General features: G+C 43.1%; 1 protein-coding gene across 1 annotated transcript in view; it reads right to left on the minus strand.

The window, feature by feature from the left end:
* Positions 1-1,682: 1,682 nt before the first annotated feature.
* Positions 1,683-17,829, minus strand: part of TSPAN5 (tetraspanin 5) — an 87,646-nt gene continuing 71,499 nt past the window's right edge. Inside the window, exons 3-8 of the mRNA XM_068941606.1 lie at positions 15,792-15,938; positions 13,711-13,881; positions 11,595-11,720; positions 7,809-7,856; positions 7,573-7,689; positions 1,683-6,986 (exon numbers count right to left, since the gene is read on the minus strand). Of these exons, the coding sequence (XP_068797707.1) occupies positions 6,921-6,986; positions 7,573-7,689; positions 7,809-7,856; positions 11,595-11,720; positions 13,711-13,881; positions 15,792-15,938 (675 nt within the window). The 3' untranslated portion in view covers positions 1,683-6,920. The remainder of the gene's footprint in view (positions 6,987-7,572; positions 7,690-7,808; positions 7,857-11,594; positions 11,721-13,710; positions 13,882-15,791; positions 15,939-17,829) is intronic.

The following is a 17,829-nucleotide window of genomic DNA, read 5'->3' on the forward strand; positions in this document are numbered from 1 at the left end:
CATCTATTGCATGCTAAAAAAGAATTAGGCACTGCCCTGAACTGTGCTGCTTTTCGGTCAATTTTCATTCTCCCTCCTCAATCCCTCCTCCTCCACATTTGCACTCTTGCTTTGCCAAAAGTCATTTCCATATCTGAAGGTAAATACACACGTTTGAAATATGTGAAAGGCCTCTGATCTCTAGTTTGCAGAGCTATGCTTTTCAATCTGTCAAGGAAGCGATCTGTGGACAAAAAGCATAGCACAAACTGAGAGGTACAGTTAACATGAAGCTTCTAAGCAGATCTCAGTCTGAGGGGGTAAAACTAGCTATAAGTGACAAGAAGCCCACAACTCATTTATAAGGGGAAAAACAAGGGGAAGTTCAGAGTGAGAAGCAAAGGAGCATCATTCAAGTCGACTTTTCTGCAGACTTGCATACTAACCAGATAGGCTGCAGTTTGGCAAAAACCAAAACATAGTATAAGCCCAGGTTTCTGCACAATATGCACTGTTCTTCGGTATTCCAGGAAGAATAGGGCACATTGTTTGCTTGCAAAAGGACTAGAAAAGAGCATTTACACCTGGGCCGTATGTGACCCATCAAGCCCAGAAGCTAACAGAAGAGGACTGACCATGGTCACTTGGCACAATTCACCTTGACGCTCTGCTCACACCAAACTAACAAACAAAACCAAGAAACTGCTCGCTGGCTCCCCAGAGTTCAGAAATTCTATTTCTTGGTGAAACTCCTGGGAAACGGCTCTTCCCCAGTCACACTGGCCAGCACAGAGCTGCAGGCTCGTACTCTGCACGTGCTCCTGACCAAGCCAGGTATTGCAGGGCTGCCCCGATGGATGTAAACTTTTTCCTTCCTCCGCTGTGGGAAGAAGGGTGACAACTACTACGGGTGAAATCAAATCAGGGCACCAACCTCCAGAAAGCATTTTAAACCGTCTTCCAAGTGGTACAGCAAACCTGCTTTTCAAAGTGCCTACTGCTAATTATGGTTACTACTTGCAGCAACACAGCGCAGATGGATGAAGCACTAGTTCAGAAACATTGAATTGGATTTGCTCCCTCTAAAGTTTGAAATACTGAAAAATGTGCTTTTTCTCCTCTAGACAGCAAGCGCTGGACACAAATAAGTTTGCCCCAGTTTTATCTTAGCAACAAAACCAGCCAGCTCACACTGTTTGTTTAAAGATATGTCAACCTCAGAAGAGTGAAAATCCTACCTCCCTTTACAAACGTTCAATTAAAGCATAGCAAATCATTATATTGTCTTTGCGCTGCTCCTTGCAGAGAAGCAACTTCTGAATACTCGGAGGTCACTAAACTGCTGAGGCCGAGAGCTCCAACTGCTGGACTACACGGCAGCCCCAGGAGCAGAGACCTGTCGGAAACAAGCAGACAGAGCACGTTCGTTAGCCACGGGCTTCCCCAACAGCTCACAGCAGATGCAGGAGCACCTCGCACGAGGATGGACTCTTCTCGTATTAGCTTATTATTTACGCTTAAGGACAGCTTCTGGCAACCTGGAAGCGTTTTTGGTGACTAAATTAGAACATGGGTCTCTACACTGAATATGGGAGACTTTGGGATCTTCCTCCCCATCCCCCATTTTCTGGGGAGGAATTTCGCCTGAACACATCTTTGTACCTTTAATACGAAAGGCTACACCAAGAGTACACGTTCACAAGATATTTCACACAATTTTATTTATAAAATTGTAATTATTAACAAATTGCATATAAAATGATTTACTTCAAGTAAATACAGAGTACTGCACAACTATTAAAACTATTGTATTGTCCATCATAAATGTATTAAAACATTCCTAAAAAATGCATCTATTAAAAAACAAAAACCCAAGAACACAAGTAGCATGACCAAGACCACTTCCAATAGCTTAAAATGAATCACCAGGAAGTTGTATTAACTTCCCAAGTATGCTCCAGTTACATCCATTGAGACCAGCATGTGATACAATACCACAGTCTAATGCTAAAGATGACACGTATAAGTAATACATATGCACCTGATCTATGATTTTCTTCTAGACTGAAGATGACCAGTCTGAAATCAGACGACTAAAGCTCAAGTCAAACTCTACTGGCATGCAGTTCTGTTATAGTAATACTTCCAATCAGTAAGTGTAGTTGGCTTTTACAATCAATTTTACAACTCTCTTAAAAAAGAAAAAAAAGGAACACAAGAGAATACATTCGTATAAAAAGGAATGATGCACAAAAGGTAAATATCGACACCTTTCCTTACGCCTTAGGGTGATTCAAGGAGAGAGATCTGCTCAAAACGAATCTGGAACATACTTACCGAGAGGAGTCTGAGCCATAAAACCCAAACCCCAATCCTCCCAGAGCTCAAGGTAACATCAGAGCCATCCCTACTATGTACACAGAGCGAAGATGAACGTACGTACAGATGGAGCTTACTCTTCACAGATTCATACTGCAGAAATGAAAAGCGACAACTAGCAGTGCCGCACTGCTGAACACCTGCTTGGTGCCCGCTGCCAGTTGCGATACCTATTTTTATGCAGTACGTTAAGTGTGAAAGATATTATTTTCCCCAAACGGCAAAACTAGGTGATTAACAGATCTAACTGAGGGAACAATACGAGCAGGGGCTTTTCGTTCTGTTTACTTTAAACAGTTTCATGACCAATGAGACTCAAGTACAGATATCAAAGTTTCAGTGAGAGAAACCAAGCAGGACGGGAGGAACTCGAACCTTCACAGCTCCCGACGTCTGCCGAGATCTAATACCCTCCCCTAGGTATTTGCAGGGTAGCCATCACGGTGCACCCAGGAGGTGCACGTGCACCAAGGAGGGAAATGGACTTTAAAATTCACTTGAGACTTTCTCTGGCAATCATCGTTAATCAAAAGCAATTTTACCCAGGGCACTTCTAAAGCAGTAAAAACGCGGGTTAACGTTCAGGACAGTAGCAGTTCTTAGCACCATGTTTAGTCCTGCCGCAAGCACCGGCAACCTCCCACAACTGGTAGGGAGCGCTAACGCTGACCCCACGTTTTCGAGCCCCATGCTTTTCCTAACGCTAAGTAGACAGCGAAGGAAAAAGGCAAGGGGGGGTCCTGCTCCTAACCCAAGCTCCCCGGGAAAGCAGGGGTTTTACCTTCGGCAGGCGCCAGCTGTAAGTCGGCTAGGGAGACGCTAGATGGCAGGCGATTAAAGCGCTCCTGGCTCAGCCCCGCAGGGATGGAAAGCCCGAATGACCACCCCGATTAATTGCAATCTGCAAACACTCACATCGGACATCTTTCATATCAATATGAACACTGTGAGGGTGAAGAGCAGTCACGTGCAAGAATCATTTCACGTGCATGCTACTATTTACATTTCAAACACTATGTACACACCAGGACGACAGTTAGCCTCTCTCTCCAAGGCGAGAGAGGGCTTTGAGGAGAGAGCACGCAGCCTACAGCTTCAAGGGTCGCAATCCACGTGAGGCATTTTGAAGCAGAGATCTCTGCTGCTACTGAAACAGACACTTGCACACAGAAATTCAAGCATTTGCCCATTAGGCTGTCAAAAAGCAAACAAAAAAGGCTAACAGTAAGAAAGGCCTGTGAACACAGAGAGAATTTGGAAATTGGAGGAGCAAGGACCGTGGCGCTCTTCTGAAGGGCTCAGCGGGGGATTCAGAAACGGCTTTAGGAGCACAGCCGCCACTGAAGCCCTCAGCCCACCGGTCAGCAACATCGCCTCACGTACACACTGCCCAGCCAACACAGCTGCTTCCCGCTCCGCAACAGGCGAAAAGCCTGACAATGCATTTCTCAACAACTACTGCACTTGAAAGATGGTTAAACTGACCTCTACGCGTGTCTCTACCCTACCACCTCCTACGGCAGGCTAGGAGTCGCCCAGAAGTTACGGTGCCTGCTGAATCTTATTGCTTTAGAGATTAAGCCTGTACAGCCAGCAGCTCTAGCTGCAGCTCATCTGAAGTTTTCACAAAGTTTTCTGGAAGAAAGCGTGTTTGCATTCGGTAGGCTCTGGGGGTAACGCATCAACTTCCAGGGCCTCCCACAAGTTTTCCAAACGGGACACCTAAGCTGCTGAGTAGATGGGCATTTCTAAGAGCACATTACCCAGCCTGTAGACAAAAATGTGGGGTTCAAACATGCAATATAGGCAGCTAATCCCGAACATTTAATATGCATCTATCACAAACAATTGTGAAAAATGAGAAAAATAAGAGCGTCTTTGCAGGGGGAGGGGGATATTAGCATCTGCAGCAATGAAAACAAGCTCTAGAAAAATAAGTCCTTATTTAGTGGTTTTTATAAGGCCAGTCATTCCGGGACTCAGCAGAAATGTTGCATATTTGTGTGTGCACCTGCAAGTAGCGAGAACAAGACTTCCTCACCCCCGAGAGGATTTACCTTCCTATCAGCCTGAGCCTGCCAATAGCATTTCCAGCGGACTGGAACCAGAGAGCAGCGTGACAAGACAAAAGGCCGACACAGCACAACTGCAGAAATTCAAGTAGAAAAACAGAAGCTATCTTCAGAAGCCCACAGCAGCATTCAAGATCAGTGGCAACAAGGAACGTTTCTGTAGCATAGGCTTTTTTTTTTTTTCCTCTCCAATTCAAAGTGCTGGGTCAGAAACAAGGCTTTTGGGTGGAGGGGCTACTTCCTGAACCCTGGTTTCCTGACATCTCCCCATACCATTTTATAAGACAGCAGCATCAGTGCTGCCGATCCTGGTCTGTCCTGCTGCTACCAGAAAAAAAACACGTGCACCCCTTGGCAGGGCAAGGGGCGAAAACAAACACCGGTAACTCCTCAAGCTGAGGAGTGGCTAAGAAAAACATAACACTGCGGTAAGGTGGAACCAACTTTATTAAGGACAGAGAGTTATAATTGCTTTCAAAGGCTTAAAAAAAAAAAAAAAAAGAAAAGAAAAGAAAAAAAAGCCCTCTGAATCACGGCTGGCCTTTAACAGCAGATACCAAAGGATATGGAGGCCGCTGCTTCAGAGGCAGGCAGTGGGAGTTAACCAGAGGAGGATGAGGTAACGCTCAAAGCCAAGAGGGTGACGGGATTATCTGTGGCGTCCGTGGGACACTGGCATGCCGACCACCAGCCTTCAGAGGGGAAATACATGGCCGACTAGAGCGCAGAAAGGCAAAACGTGGACAGGTATATAGACTCGCATGTTTACAAGTCAACGTATTCATCTCCTGCTCCACATACTTCATCCTAGGAAGCTCACTCCACAAAGATGTTAAACTTCTAACAAAAGGGTGCTGCGCACCCTTTATCCCTGCTCGACCAAAGCAGGAGCCGGCAGCTCACAGCTTTCAGGACTGGGTCAACAGATACTGAGAAGGGTCCTACAATAAGCAAAATTTATACAAAGTGCAATAAAACTACCCAAGCCACGGTCAGGTGTGTATGTGCGTTATTTGTGAAGAAGAACGGATCACAGACTAAGCTGGATGGAGTCTGATCTAGTCTTCTTCCACTATTTGTGCTTTATTCCAAATTCTACTGCCTTTTGTCTGACTCAAAAGCAACTGTGTCTTGGTTGATCCTGGTCCAAACATCTGGTTTAAAACTTTTATTCCACTGCTTCAAGCTTTTAGTTGCATTCAGAGCAACAAAGGGAGACACATGCTTAGCAAGGATTTTTTTTACTGAAGGTAAGCATTTACTCTGGCAAAAGCTGTTCTCTCCAACTTCCAAGGGAACGGGATATGCTCTTTCCATAATCACATGCATTTACTAATAAATAGGTTTGGATTAGACTGTTATTAAAACAGATGCACAAATTTAATGCACTGGAGTGTCACAGATTCTTACTCCACAGCTCATGCAAGTATAAAGAATTAAAGGAAAAAAAAAAAAAAAAAAAAAGATCAAAGCCTCAGCTAGGAACAGACCAAGGAAATACCTTTAAAGTTGTTTTGCACAAGTATATCAAAGCACTAATGTTAGTGAGATCCCCAAATACATTAGGTTACACTAAATTCCAGAGAAACCAAAGATTTAGCCATATCAGATACATATGCTTTGTTTTCGTTAAGTTAATATATAGTTCATTCTTTGAATAACATTACTCACTTGGACCCAACATCCACACTGCTTTCATACATTTTATACAGTTATATCCCATTTTTGCCTTTAGAGGCTGATGCCCTAAGGTATGGCAGCAACCAAAGGCTCTGCAACCCTCGTTTGTCAAATATAAAACTCCTTTCCCTTCATACAAGGGCAGCGAAAGGAAGAAAGATGTTGATAAAATTAGGCAATTCTCCCTGTGAGTTTGCCGATTCCAACCTCAAAGTACTAGAGAGATGGTTGGAAGCTTGTGTAAAAAAAAGTTTCCCCTTGTTTTAAAAACAATTTCATTTACTGTACAACAGATGCATAGAAAGTTGCTTCCTGCTTAACGGGTTTAGGCCAGTAGCTATCTTTAGCTGTGAAAACAAGATTGTTCCTTTACAGAGCAGTGAAGAAAGAGACCATCTCAGGAATATTTGGCAGCTATCAAGGAGCTCATGACACAAAGAATAAACAGCATATCCACAAACTACAATGCAACTCTGTCCCACTGAATACACCAATTTTAAGAAGTGTCCACTTGTTACTCAGGATCAAGAATACAGTAGAGATTCACGGCTCAACAGCTTTGAAAGTGGTGGTTTAAAATTAAAAAAAAAAAAAAGTCGTCAGTGAGCAGCAGATTTTAAAGACAGCCCACTCTTCTCTCCCCGACCCCCACCAAAGAAATACACGTTCACTGCAATATCAGGAACTTAAGACTTGGGAGAGAAGGCTTCCCTGTCACCCATGTCCATACAGCTTGGTGTCGGAGCGACACACTGGAGGTTTCAGAGGGTTTCGGTTGTCCAGTGTCTTGTTGTGGTTATTTCAGCAGTTTTACCAGCTGGCTCTGACAGCCTCAATGTCACTAACCAAATTCTGGGCTAAGCATATCCCAAATATCTGGAAGAGACAACAGTTTATTCATTTGGAGCATTGGACAAAGGCCTTCTTATATAGCCAGACTCCTTAGGTTATACAGAACTTTGATATAAGAAACAGTAAAAGGAAGTTAAGAAAATAAATTAGCAATAAGCATTAGCAAAAGAAAGAGTACAAAAATTCTCCTGTAACCCAGGTAGTTTTATAACGGCACTGGGTTCCAGGACACTGAATAGTTTTAGAATTGTTTTGCAAAAGCAACCATAGAGGCTTTTTGCTGCTCATTTATCCCCCCGCCCTCCCCTCTCCCACCCCGAGAAATAGCAGCTCTGTACAGCCTAAAAATCTCTACCCAGCCCTAATTTAAACACAGAGCCCAATTTTTGACCTGCGGACAGTTGAAAAAGCATCCTCTGCAGATAAAAGGAGATACCCTTTAGAACAAGCATCACACATTTAGCTCACCTCATTAAACCTACTGACTTTGTATTTTTAAAGCTAAATTGACACCAAGTTTCCAAGTCTCATAGTCCCGCCCCACCACCCACGGGTTTTATCTATCTGTTATTCACCTGTGTAACTCATTTACGGGGAAAGCGAGGTTTACCTGCAGTAACGCTATCCCAATGAATATACCAGCAACTATGGTAAGATTGTCCTGCAGCCACTTCTCAAACTGTGGGACGCAGCCTTTAGTGTAGATAACAATCTGCTGATCAACTTCCTGCCAAGGACAAGAGGGAAGAAAAAGATCATTACATTCAACTATTCCACCAGTAGAATAACTTGCTCTTGCAAAAGGGATTCAGATCCGTAAGATATCACATTAAAAGAAACGCTTACTGGTTTTTGCCTTGCGTCGTAGCCACACTGAGTGTTAATAACATCTTCCTAGGAGAGAGAGAGAGAGAGAGAAAAAGATGCAAATGAGCAAAGAGAAATGTCTCCAAAACATCCTCTCCCAGTTCTCCAGGGCTGGGCTTGTGGGTTGTAAGACAACCGCCCCAACGTTGGTCACCATTTCACTTTTTAGGAAACCCTCCCTCTTCCATTCAGCGCCATTGATTACTTGCAGCAAACGAAAGCACATGCTCAAAAAACATTCTCAGCTCTCAGGGCAGCACACCAAGAAACGCAGCTCTCCACGAGGGTAAACGCCACATTCCAGAGGCAAATAGCAGGAAGTCGGAAAAGGGACTAGGGAACATCTATTTTGAGCAAAACAACTTTCTGCTGAAGAGGTTTTGTCTGAAGATGTATATGCCAAGACTGTCGCTAACATTTACCAAGCGTTCGGTCTGCGCAGCACGAAGAGGTGAGAAAGGGCAGTTCTGCTGCGAAACCTGCAAGTTCTTCCAGAGGATGAACGTAGGAATATCTACGGTACCTAGTTTCCTCCCAAAGACAAGAGGGGGAAAAAGAGATGGGGATATGTTTTCCTACTGCCTATTCTTTCCAACAGGAGCTTGATATCTACAGGGAAAGAGTTTCTTCCTACTGCTTCCATTCTAGCGCTCTCAAAGCACAGGAAATAATACGGGCTACAGCCAATTTTCCCTAGTGAACAAGCACTACCCAGTGGCAGCATTTGCAGACTTTTCTTTTTTCTGAAGCTGCTTTTACCCCATCTACACACTTATTCAGGGCAATAAAATGAAGTAACCACTTCAGCGATGGCTGCCCAGCCTGCACCCCTGCAACCCTTAGGTTTCTGAGAAAGTTCGTACAAAGAGGAAAAAAATGCCTTCACATTCCAACGATGCAGCCATCCTAAGACTCCCTTGTGGACATTTTAACTATGAAACACTCCCACTGGTTTCTTACAGAAAGAAAGTCAGCCTGGCCGCATATCTGAGAGTGAAAGGGGCACAACGATGGTTCATTGGCCTGCAGGAAGCATAACTGTGCCTGCTGTGTGTGCCCCACCATATGCCCAAGCTACCACCCCAGCACTACAGAGTCATACTGTTAGTGAGTTGCTGATAAGTCCTAGTTTGAGAGTTTGTGTGTCAGCCATAACAGCAGCAAAATATTAAATTACTGGCTCACGTAACAGCAGTGTGCCGAAGAAGGAACTCCTCCAAGTCAGAAAACATGCCAGTCTTAGCCAGGGGTACTGAACATTGCAAATCAATCAAATCGTGAAGTGAGAAAGCCATCCAGCAGACATTGATTTTAAATAGCTGCCATATGAAGAAGTATCTCCTCCTCTCTGCAGTTAAAGTCCCCTAAGTGTTTTCCCACTTTGCAGGGATTACATCTGCACGTATCATGCCGCTGCATCACCAGTTCGGTTGGCTGCACCCTGTCAGTTTCCAAAGTTGGATTCCCTCAGCAGATCTTCAAGATTTGACTCTTTTGCATCTTTTAATGAGATGAATGCTCCTATTCCAGGATCTGCAGTAGCAGAACCACACCCTTCACCTCTGTAAAAGTAGGTAAGAGTCCAACAGATGGATTTTAAGCTTTCTCCTTTGTGCTGAATGCCTACTTGCCTTATTAACAAGGCGTTCCGCTTTTAACCTGGGGATTTGTTAACCGAAAGCAAGCATGAAGAACAAAATGGAAATAAGCCAATTTTTCTCTGCCTTGTCTATGGGAGAATTTGGGACGTTTTAACTTGCTAAACTACAGCAAGGTCATCTCTAGGACTCCAAGTTTGTTTCTAAGGAGACTTGCATCCAACTTTTCCCTTACTGATTTAAGCTATACTAAAAACAAGTCCTGTTCAAGAAAGCATCCCCACAACTTTTTGCATCAGTGCAACACTTTATCCTAATTCAAATGGCAGAACTGCACACAGATCAAATCCACGGTTATTGGACAGTTACTCCCAGGGTCTACCCAGCCCACTGACAAAGGATAAAAATCATTATTGCAAAGGGACTGGTTGCGGACTTTCGCAGTACCAGTGGCCTGAGGGAAAAGGTTTGTTATGTAAGTTATATTTATATGCCTCTCTCTCTCTGATGCTACAAGGGACTCGTGCATTGTCTGCTCCCCATTATCATCCAGATACCTCTCAAAACACTGTCTGTACTATCTGTAGCTCTCATGTTACAGAGGGCTGGGCAGCTGCCCATGCTCTGCTTTCAAATGAAAAAAACCTGTGCATATAACTGCAACTGAACCAGTTACAGCTTGGCTACAGTTATATCCAGTGACTTTAGTAGACAGAGTCTTTATTTTAAAAGTGATCCAGAGCATTGCTTCCCTGCAATAAATAGTAACGAGACTTATCTTTAAATTTTTGGTTACTGCATCTTCTCCCAGAAGCTGCATAACCAAGCACATACAAAGATGTGGAGATAAGTTTAGCATGGATTACGTATTTATAGGATTACCTTGTACTGCTGTCACTGGTTTGGTTTTATAACAAGTATATTTTTAAAACTGGGTTATGGTGACCTCTCTGTGTGGGTGGGTGGGCTGACGGGCAAAGGGCAGGGGGAATCCTAAGCGTAAAGTAATGCCTGAGCCTAACCTACTTTCCAGTTAAGCTTTAATATCTTGTTAAAAAGACAGCAGTGTTTCTGAGGAAGTTTCAAAGTGCTGCAAAGACGTGCTCACTGCAGAAGAACCAGAACGCAGCTCAGGCAAACGGCAGTGCCTCGTCACGGGAGGAGGAGGAGGGCAAGAACAGTGACCGACTCTGGGAGGGGACATCCAGTTGCATTAACAAGGCAGGAAGCATCTGAAGTGCAAGCTGCCAACCCACCTCACTTTAGTCATTGCTACAGACTCATACGTTCAAGGAACTAGAAGTCACTCCAGGCAGAAAAAAAAGCTTCAGCTGAACTACTTGTAATACACACTCACTGCTGCGTCTTCTAAACTACATGAAAGTCAAATGTATGAAGTCAGCCACATAACAGTCTATGCACATGCCTGTCCCCGTTCCAAACCTTTCGTTGTCAGTAAACTGCTTCCCTACGCTTTACCCTTCATTCTTGATCACATCTGTACTAGTAAAGTGCAACTACAGCATCTTCTGCTTGATGATCCAGAATTGTAACTATTTAAAAAGATGTGAAAATTTACTTTAAAAAGCTGCTCCCTTGAATGATTTCTGACCATTCAAGCTTGATCTCAGGTGACTGTGGAACAAGCAGTAACTTTAAAGCGCAGTTAAAAAAGCACAAAGATTTCCATACTCGCCTCAAAATTCTAACACAAACACACATCAGCTCTTCAGGGCACAGACTATCATTTATTACTATACCTAGCCCAAACTGGGTCAACCTGGCTGCAGTCTCCGGATGCTGCATTACATAATGACTAATGCCTGCTTTAGACCGTTCGATCTTGGAGCTGCTGTTCTTTAAGATAGGGAATGAAACACCCTGATGATATCCAACGGAAAGCTCATATTCTTCAAGTCATTCAGGGCTTCTGCCTTTTACACTTGCTAGAACTAACAAATATGTTCAGCCAAGCCAGTGGCCTAAGTTATTAGCTCATGATTTTGGCTGACTGCAGGAAAGCTGGTAGTCAAGCTGAGATGGAAGTCGAAAAAAAAACATAGCGGTGGAAAAGGCAAAGATCATGCACGACTTCCAGAAGACACTCTTATACAGTGATTTAAAGCGAGAACAGCAGACCCATCCTACCCTCTTGACCATCACTTACGGCAGGGTCTTTAGTGCAGCAAGAGAACGGCACACCACAGCGCTCTCGACTTGCGTTGGAATCGGTGCAGTTGAAGTAAATATTAAGGTTCCAGTCATCAGCTCCAAAAGCCCCACAGCACTGCCACTAGAACGAAGAAAGGAGAACATATTGACTTTCAGTATAAACGAATCTCAGCATTAATAACATGCATCACTGCTGCCAGTTTCCATCTAGCTTTCCAAAAAGAACTTCAGATTCCCTCTGGTTTCACTGGAGCTATACTTAAGAAAAACAAAAACAAAAACGAAGTATTCCAAACCTGTAAGTGGTTCTTCAATTACTACCTAATTAGAGTTAGGTTCACACCCTGCAATGCTGCTCTGTGGAGCGAAACCCACAGAGCGAGCTGATAAGCTTTAACAGCACTGCACACAGTTGCACAGGCCTATAAGCTCAGGCTCTCTAGCGACAGCATAGCCAAGAGTACGATATTCTGCCCTGTCTCTAATGGTTCCTGCGTTCTCAGAGCTAAATAGCTCAGAGCGTTGCGCTGGTATAGATGTTACATTTGCCAGCTTGGGGGCATCTTTGCCTCTCCATGAATTATACAGTTGGAATTAGACAGTGTTTCCTGTACATCGACATGTTACACAAATAACATTCCTTTACTGTAGGCAGGGAGGATCCTTCAAAAATTGAATGAGAAGGTAAATACCTCAAGTAACTGAGTCTCCGGTAAAACACACTGGATATAAAAAAGCGGACTGGATGTCAATGGAGCGCTGATGGTTTATACCACTTGAGGCTCCAGCCCAACAAACCCATCTACGCCAAAAAGTAAACAAACAAAACCACCACCACCACACAAAACATGTTTAAAAAGTGTTGGACCTGCGATCCTCTCTCCGCAGGTGTAGCGCTGTTTCTTCTGCGGTACCTGAAACATGCTGTCTTCAAGCATTATCCCCACTAGCTAAAAAAGCAGCTTGCTCTCCAGAGTTGCGCTGTCTCTGACTTGTCTGCCAAGACTGCTAATCCAGTTAGGAGAGCAAGTTTTATTACGTGGTGCCAGTCTACTACAAAATTGTGGATTGTGGCCTTTTGGTTACATACCACTACTTTTAGACTGTGGTGACCCGGCATTCTCCAAGCTGGAACCGATTCAAAACCAGGGCAGAGATCTGCATCCTGTTATTTACTCGCTTTCGCTATCATTTTTTCCCCCAGGCATACAGAGGCAGACCAAGCTTCAAATAAAATTAATATATTTGCAGAACATACAAAAATTAATAGACACGTTTTCAACCAGCAGCACCTAGCCAGCTAGCTACACAGCGCCAAATTCATAGAAAAGTTCACAGACCCAGGCCAAAAGAGAGTACTGAAACAAGAAAGTACTGGCAAAATAACGTGTGCGTGAAAGTTTGTTTGGGACTCCTTTACGTACTGCTAAGTTAAACCTTTTCACAAGCATGCCCATCTCCGGCTGCACCTTTTCTCCCCTAAAGGGCAGACACAGGGTCATTCAGCGATTTCTTATGAGAACTTGTGGCCCAGTTCCACAGTTAGGCTGACCGCATTAAGCGTCCTTAAAGATACCACTGTGCATCTCTGCCACTCTGCAGCATGGTATAGCACCTCTAACATTGCTAAAGAGACGCTAACACCCAACTCAGAACCGAATATCTTTCCGCCAAGCTTAGAAAAGGGTTTTCTACAGATCCGATGGCTCCTACAATGAAATATTTTGAAAGCGTCCCCTTAGAAGCCCTAAAATATCTTTAAGCATGCATGTGGAATACGCTCCAACAACCTCAACACAAGACTGATGATAACAAATAGTAGATTTGACAATATCTCTAAATGTTTTTGAGAATAAGTAGCCCCTACTCTCTACCCTAATTATTTCTCCCAATTATACATCAAAAAGTAAACTACCTCTTACAGGTGCTGTGTGTTTGTAGAAGGTCTGTGAAAAGAAAAAAAGGTTATATATATTCTACAGCATCATATTCCAGAATATTTCTGTTATGCCTTGAAGAAGCCAGACAGATGGGAAGTAAAAATAGAGCGCGCATTTCTTTAAATTAAACAAAAAAAATACACACACACACACAAACATAGTCCAACTTACATATTCCTGTGTAAAGTCTATGAGGTTTTGCAAATCAATGTCATCTCGGTAAGCTCTGATGTTGTTGTTTATAAAGAAATACAGTTGGTCCTTGATCCAGTCTTTGAAAACAAATGCTAAAACACCAGCAGTGAGCTCCAAGAAGAAAATAATTCCAAGGAACACAGAAAACTAAGAGGAAAAAGAAAACGTTAGAATTGTTTTGCTTTAAGGGCAAAAGTTAATTTTTCCAGGCTCATAATTATGTCTGGTGTTAGGGTTTTGTCAGTTCCACTGCAAGCTCAATCTATTCCCACACACAGGAATTTTTAAATTAAAAAAATATGCCATTTTAAACTAGACCTATAGTGCCAAATTCTTAATTTTAATCTGTCTAACCAATAATAAAAGGCCAGCAAATTGAAATTCGGCACCTACAGTAGGCCACTTCACCAAGAGGCCCAAGAGAGTTCAGTGTAAACTTCACTGGAGATGGCTACTTGCCATGTGGAGGGCCCTCTGAAAATCCTCATCTTTAGTTTCGATACAGAGAAATTTTCAAAGACACAGAACAACTTACAGTGCCAATGAAACGCTTTAAGTGACTTTTTTGTTAGCCTTCCTCACTGGTAAAGTTTGGCCTAAGCATGTAAAGCAAAAATTGGTAACAGCAGAAATTAATTAGTGACCAAGTCAGAGTGGAATGCCTGTGGAATGACTCACATCCACATTAAAACCAAATGAGGTTTTTATGATTAATGCAAATGCAATGGATGCCAAAGGCATTACTAATGATCTGCCACTTTCTCTAAGCATCTCCTGTGAGGCTACACAGTGTTTTAAAACACACAGGGGTCCTGGTATACTGGAGCTCCAACCCTTTTGCAACAGCGCCTTTGAGTTTCATTTAATATGCTCTCTGTGTTTGTTCAGATGCATTTTTAATTTTTCCTGCAGCTGCTGTATAGGAAGCTATTTCTGGTACAGCAGATGGGTTCATTTTAGGCAAGCTGAGAGAAGCAAGAAAGAGAAGAAAGAGCGAGCTACAATAGCTTTTCTTCTTTTTCCTTTATTTTCTTTTTAAGCAAGGCAAGAGCAAGCCAGAACCACCCCAAGCTGCTTTATAAACGCCTCATGAGCGGTAACTGTCAATTGCCTCTTCCCCCTATACAACACTCGCCTGTAGAAGCCAAATATGTCATCTGAAGGCAGTTGTTTCACTGGAAGCCTTTGCGTGTATACGCCAACGGTTAACGGCTATGAAGACACAGATTAACGCTACCCAGGCTGTGCCCATCTCTGGAAGTGAGCGCGTGGGTGAGAGGAACCACCTCGAATTTATTATAAGTCTCCAATTTATGTAAAACGGAACATGACATTGTCACCCTCAGAAGGGGTTCCACAAGATTAAGCCAGGCTATGTAGCTAAAGGCGTTTGGGATACTGGGCTATGTTTGTATATCAGCAGCTCCTTCTCTGACTAATAATTCAGCCCAGAGCTAAAAGGAGACAACTCCTATCTATTTTCTATCCCTATCCCAGGCACAGTCTCCTCCCTTTCACCCGTCAGCACTGCCATTAAGCAATGAAGCCTTGTTGAACTAGCTAGAGAGTACAGAGCTGAGGACACCAGCAAGCAACCCCCTTCATAACGCAGTCCTATCTTCTCTGTACCATGAGGGGCCCTTGCACGCTAGAAATCACGTGGGTCACATTCAATGGTGTATTTATATTCCTTCACATTTCACAGGCAGCTCATTATGGACTCAAAGTTCAATACGCAGATTCTTAGCAGAAGCTTCTCTCCTTCAGGGTCAGGAGAGCACAATATTAAGCTATATCCGTATGAAAAGTGGTAGTTCTACATGACTCTCACCATATTATTTTTCAGCCTTAAAAACAGAAAAAGTGCAGCTCTTCACTGTCTTTGCTGCTCAAAGCATTAATAGTTAAAGAAAGTGATTGACAGAAGAGTACTCTCCCATCAGATAACACCTCTCTCTCCCCAAAAGAGATTGAGATCTTTACATAGATAAGCAGGAACACAGAACACGATTTATGCTAGGTAAGTGATGAATCCCACAGTTGCGAAGGCTACTTACAAACTTGAGCAGAAAGGTGTTTTCTCGCAAGGCTCCAATGCATCCTGCAAATCCCAGAATGAACATAACTCCTCCTACCACTAGGAAGAGCCAAACTGGATCAAAGCCTCCCAGGTCAGTGATGGAGGAGATATTGGACAGCACTCCCTGGGAAAGAAACAATGCCAAGGGATAACAGATGCCTCCAGCTTTCGGTTCTGCAATTTCCATTTGCATTTTTCTTTTTAAAAAGGTAGACGTCTACAGCAATAAACATTCACCAGTAGAGCAAGAAAATACAATTAATAAAATCGTGGCATCCATAAAGAGATAAAAAGGGTCATTATGTGCAATATTTGCTGAGCCAACACCTGGAACGAACAACAAAACGTGCTTGTAGAGTCCTTTGCAAGAAAGCCACAGGGTGTTGTGCTGCATCTACACTTACAAGAATTACTCTGCCAGAAAGTCAAGAGTACACATCTGAACAAAATTTAACTCTTATCTTATCACTTACACAGGGACACATCTTAGGCATCATATACATTGTTTACACATTCGTCACACAGTTACAAATGTTATGGCAGAAAAAAGTCAATAGCAAGAACAGCATCTTTAATTTACCATTTAAGCTCAGTATTTACATCTACACAGAGAAATTAGAAGCACGTTCCTAGGTTAAGAGCAGCACTTTACAGCAACAAATTTTATTGTCAATTTCGACAAATCACACACCTGGCTGATTCAAACTTCAGTCACCTGCAGCGCCAAAAACTCACTATATAAATAGAGGATAGCTACTGCTTCAATAGTTAAAAGGAAACATTTGAAACTAGTATCACGTCTCCAAGCAGGACAGAAGGCAGGTTAAAGACTTATCTTGGGAGATGGCTCGCAATACCTTAGGTTAGACCTTTCCCATAGGTTACACCCTTCCTATGCTGTGCTTCAGGTACGACAGCCAGCAGAGTCTGTTGGTAATGCCTTTAGCCCTATGCAGCAGAGCTTTGGTTGCGATGCCAGTAAATCCTGAGGAGCTATTTTATTTTTGAACACATTTTAACTAGAGTTTGGCTGATGTTGAGCAGATGGGTCGTAGCAAAGAGCAAATACAAAGCCTTCCTTATTCCAGTGAGTTTGCACAACAGTTACGATTTCCCAAAGCCTATCGCCAGCAAGAAAGCTGAAGTTTCACTGTTTCTTGATTCACCCCCCACCCCACCCCAGTGCCATTGGTCAATGCAAAGCACTGCTGTAGCAGACATTTTTCCACGGGTTCCCCCAAAGGAGGCTGAACCCAGACTGAGCGCTTCAGACTACTGCATTGCCTCCTCTTCAGTGAAGCTGTGTCTCCTAAACAAATATAGGCCTTCACCTCTATTGCTCCTTACTTGCAGGTTTATTCTCATGTTCTTCAGCCTTTTCTTCTTCTTCCTGTTCATACCCCCTTTGTGTCTTTGAAAAGTTCCCCAAACAGCACTAACTTTGAAGACAGTTATCACAGCTTCGTTTCCAAAAGTTGTTACGTTCATGTTTTTAACAGCTGACTCTGTTCACAACTGCAGCTTTAAGATCTGAGATTTTTTTTTTATATAGTCAATTTAGACCATCGATAGCACGTAAATACTCACGTAGCCAATGTCTTCATTTATGGCACTCCCATATGGCACTGCCATTATTTCTATAACTTACCACAATCAACCCTGAGAAAACAGTAAATACAAATATTTGAGGACGATAGGCTGCATAAAATATGTACGAGTTTCTCCAACGCACACCGCAAGAAGCCTTGAAAAAGGCCAGCACGCTAAGGCACGGGCTAGGAGGACTGCAACTCAATCCTAAAGTACAAACAATAAACCAATAGCATGAACATCTGTCTCTAGTCAGATTTCCTCTTCCTCCTACTACAGGAGGCTATTGCCCGACAGACAGGGACGGGAGGAAAAAAAAGTTCGCATTCATGCTTTTCCTCCTACAGTACATATAGTACCAGTCTTATTGTCATTCATTAACAAGACAAAAATAGACGAAAGGCATGATATAACAAAACACAGCT

The sequence above is a fragment of the Struthio camelus genome, chromosome 4, assembly GCF_040807025.1.
Source record: "Struthio camelus isolate bStrCam1 chromosome 4, bStrCam1.hap1, whole genome shotgun sequence".
In the NCBI taxonomy this organism is placed as follows: Eukaryota; Metazoa; Chordata; class Aves; order Struthioniformes; family Struthionidae; genus Struthio; species Struthio camelus.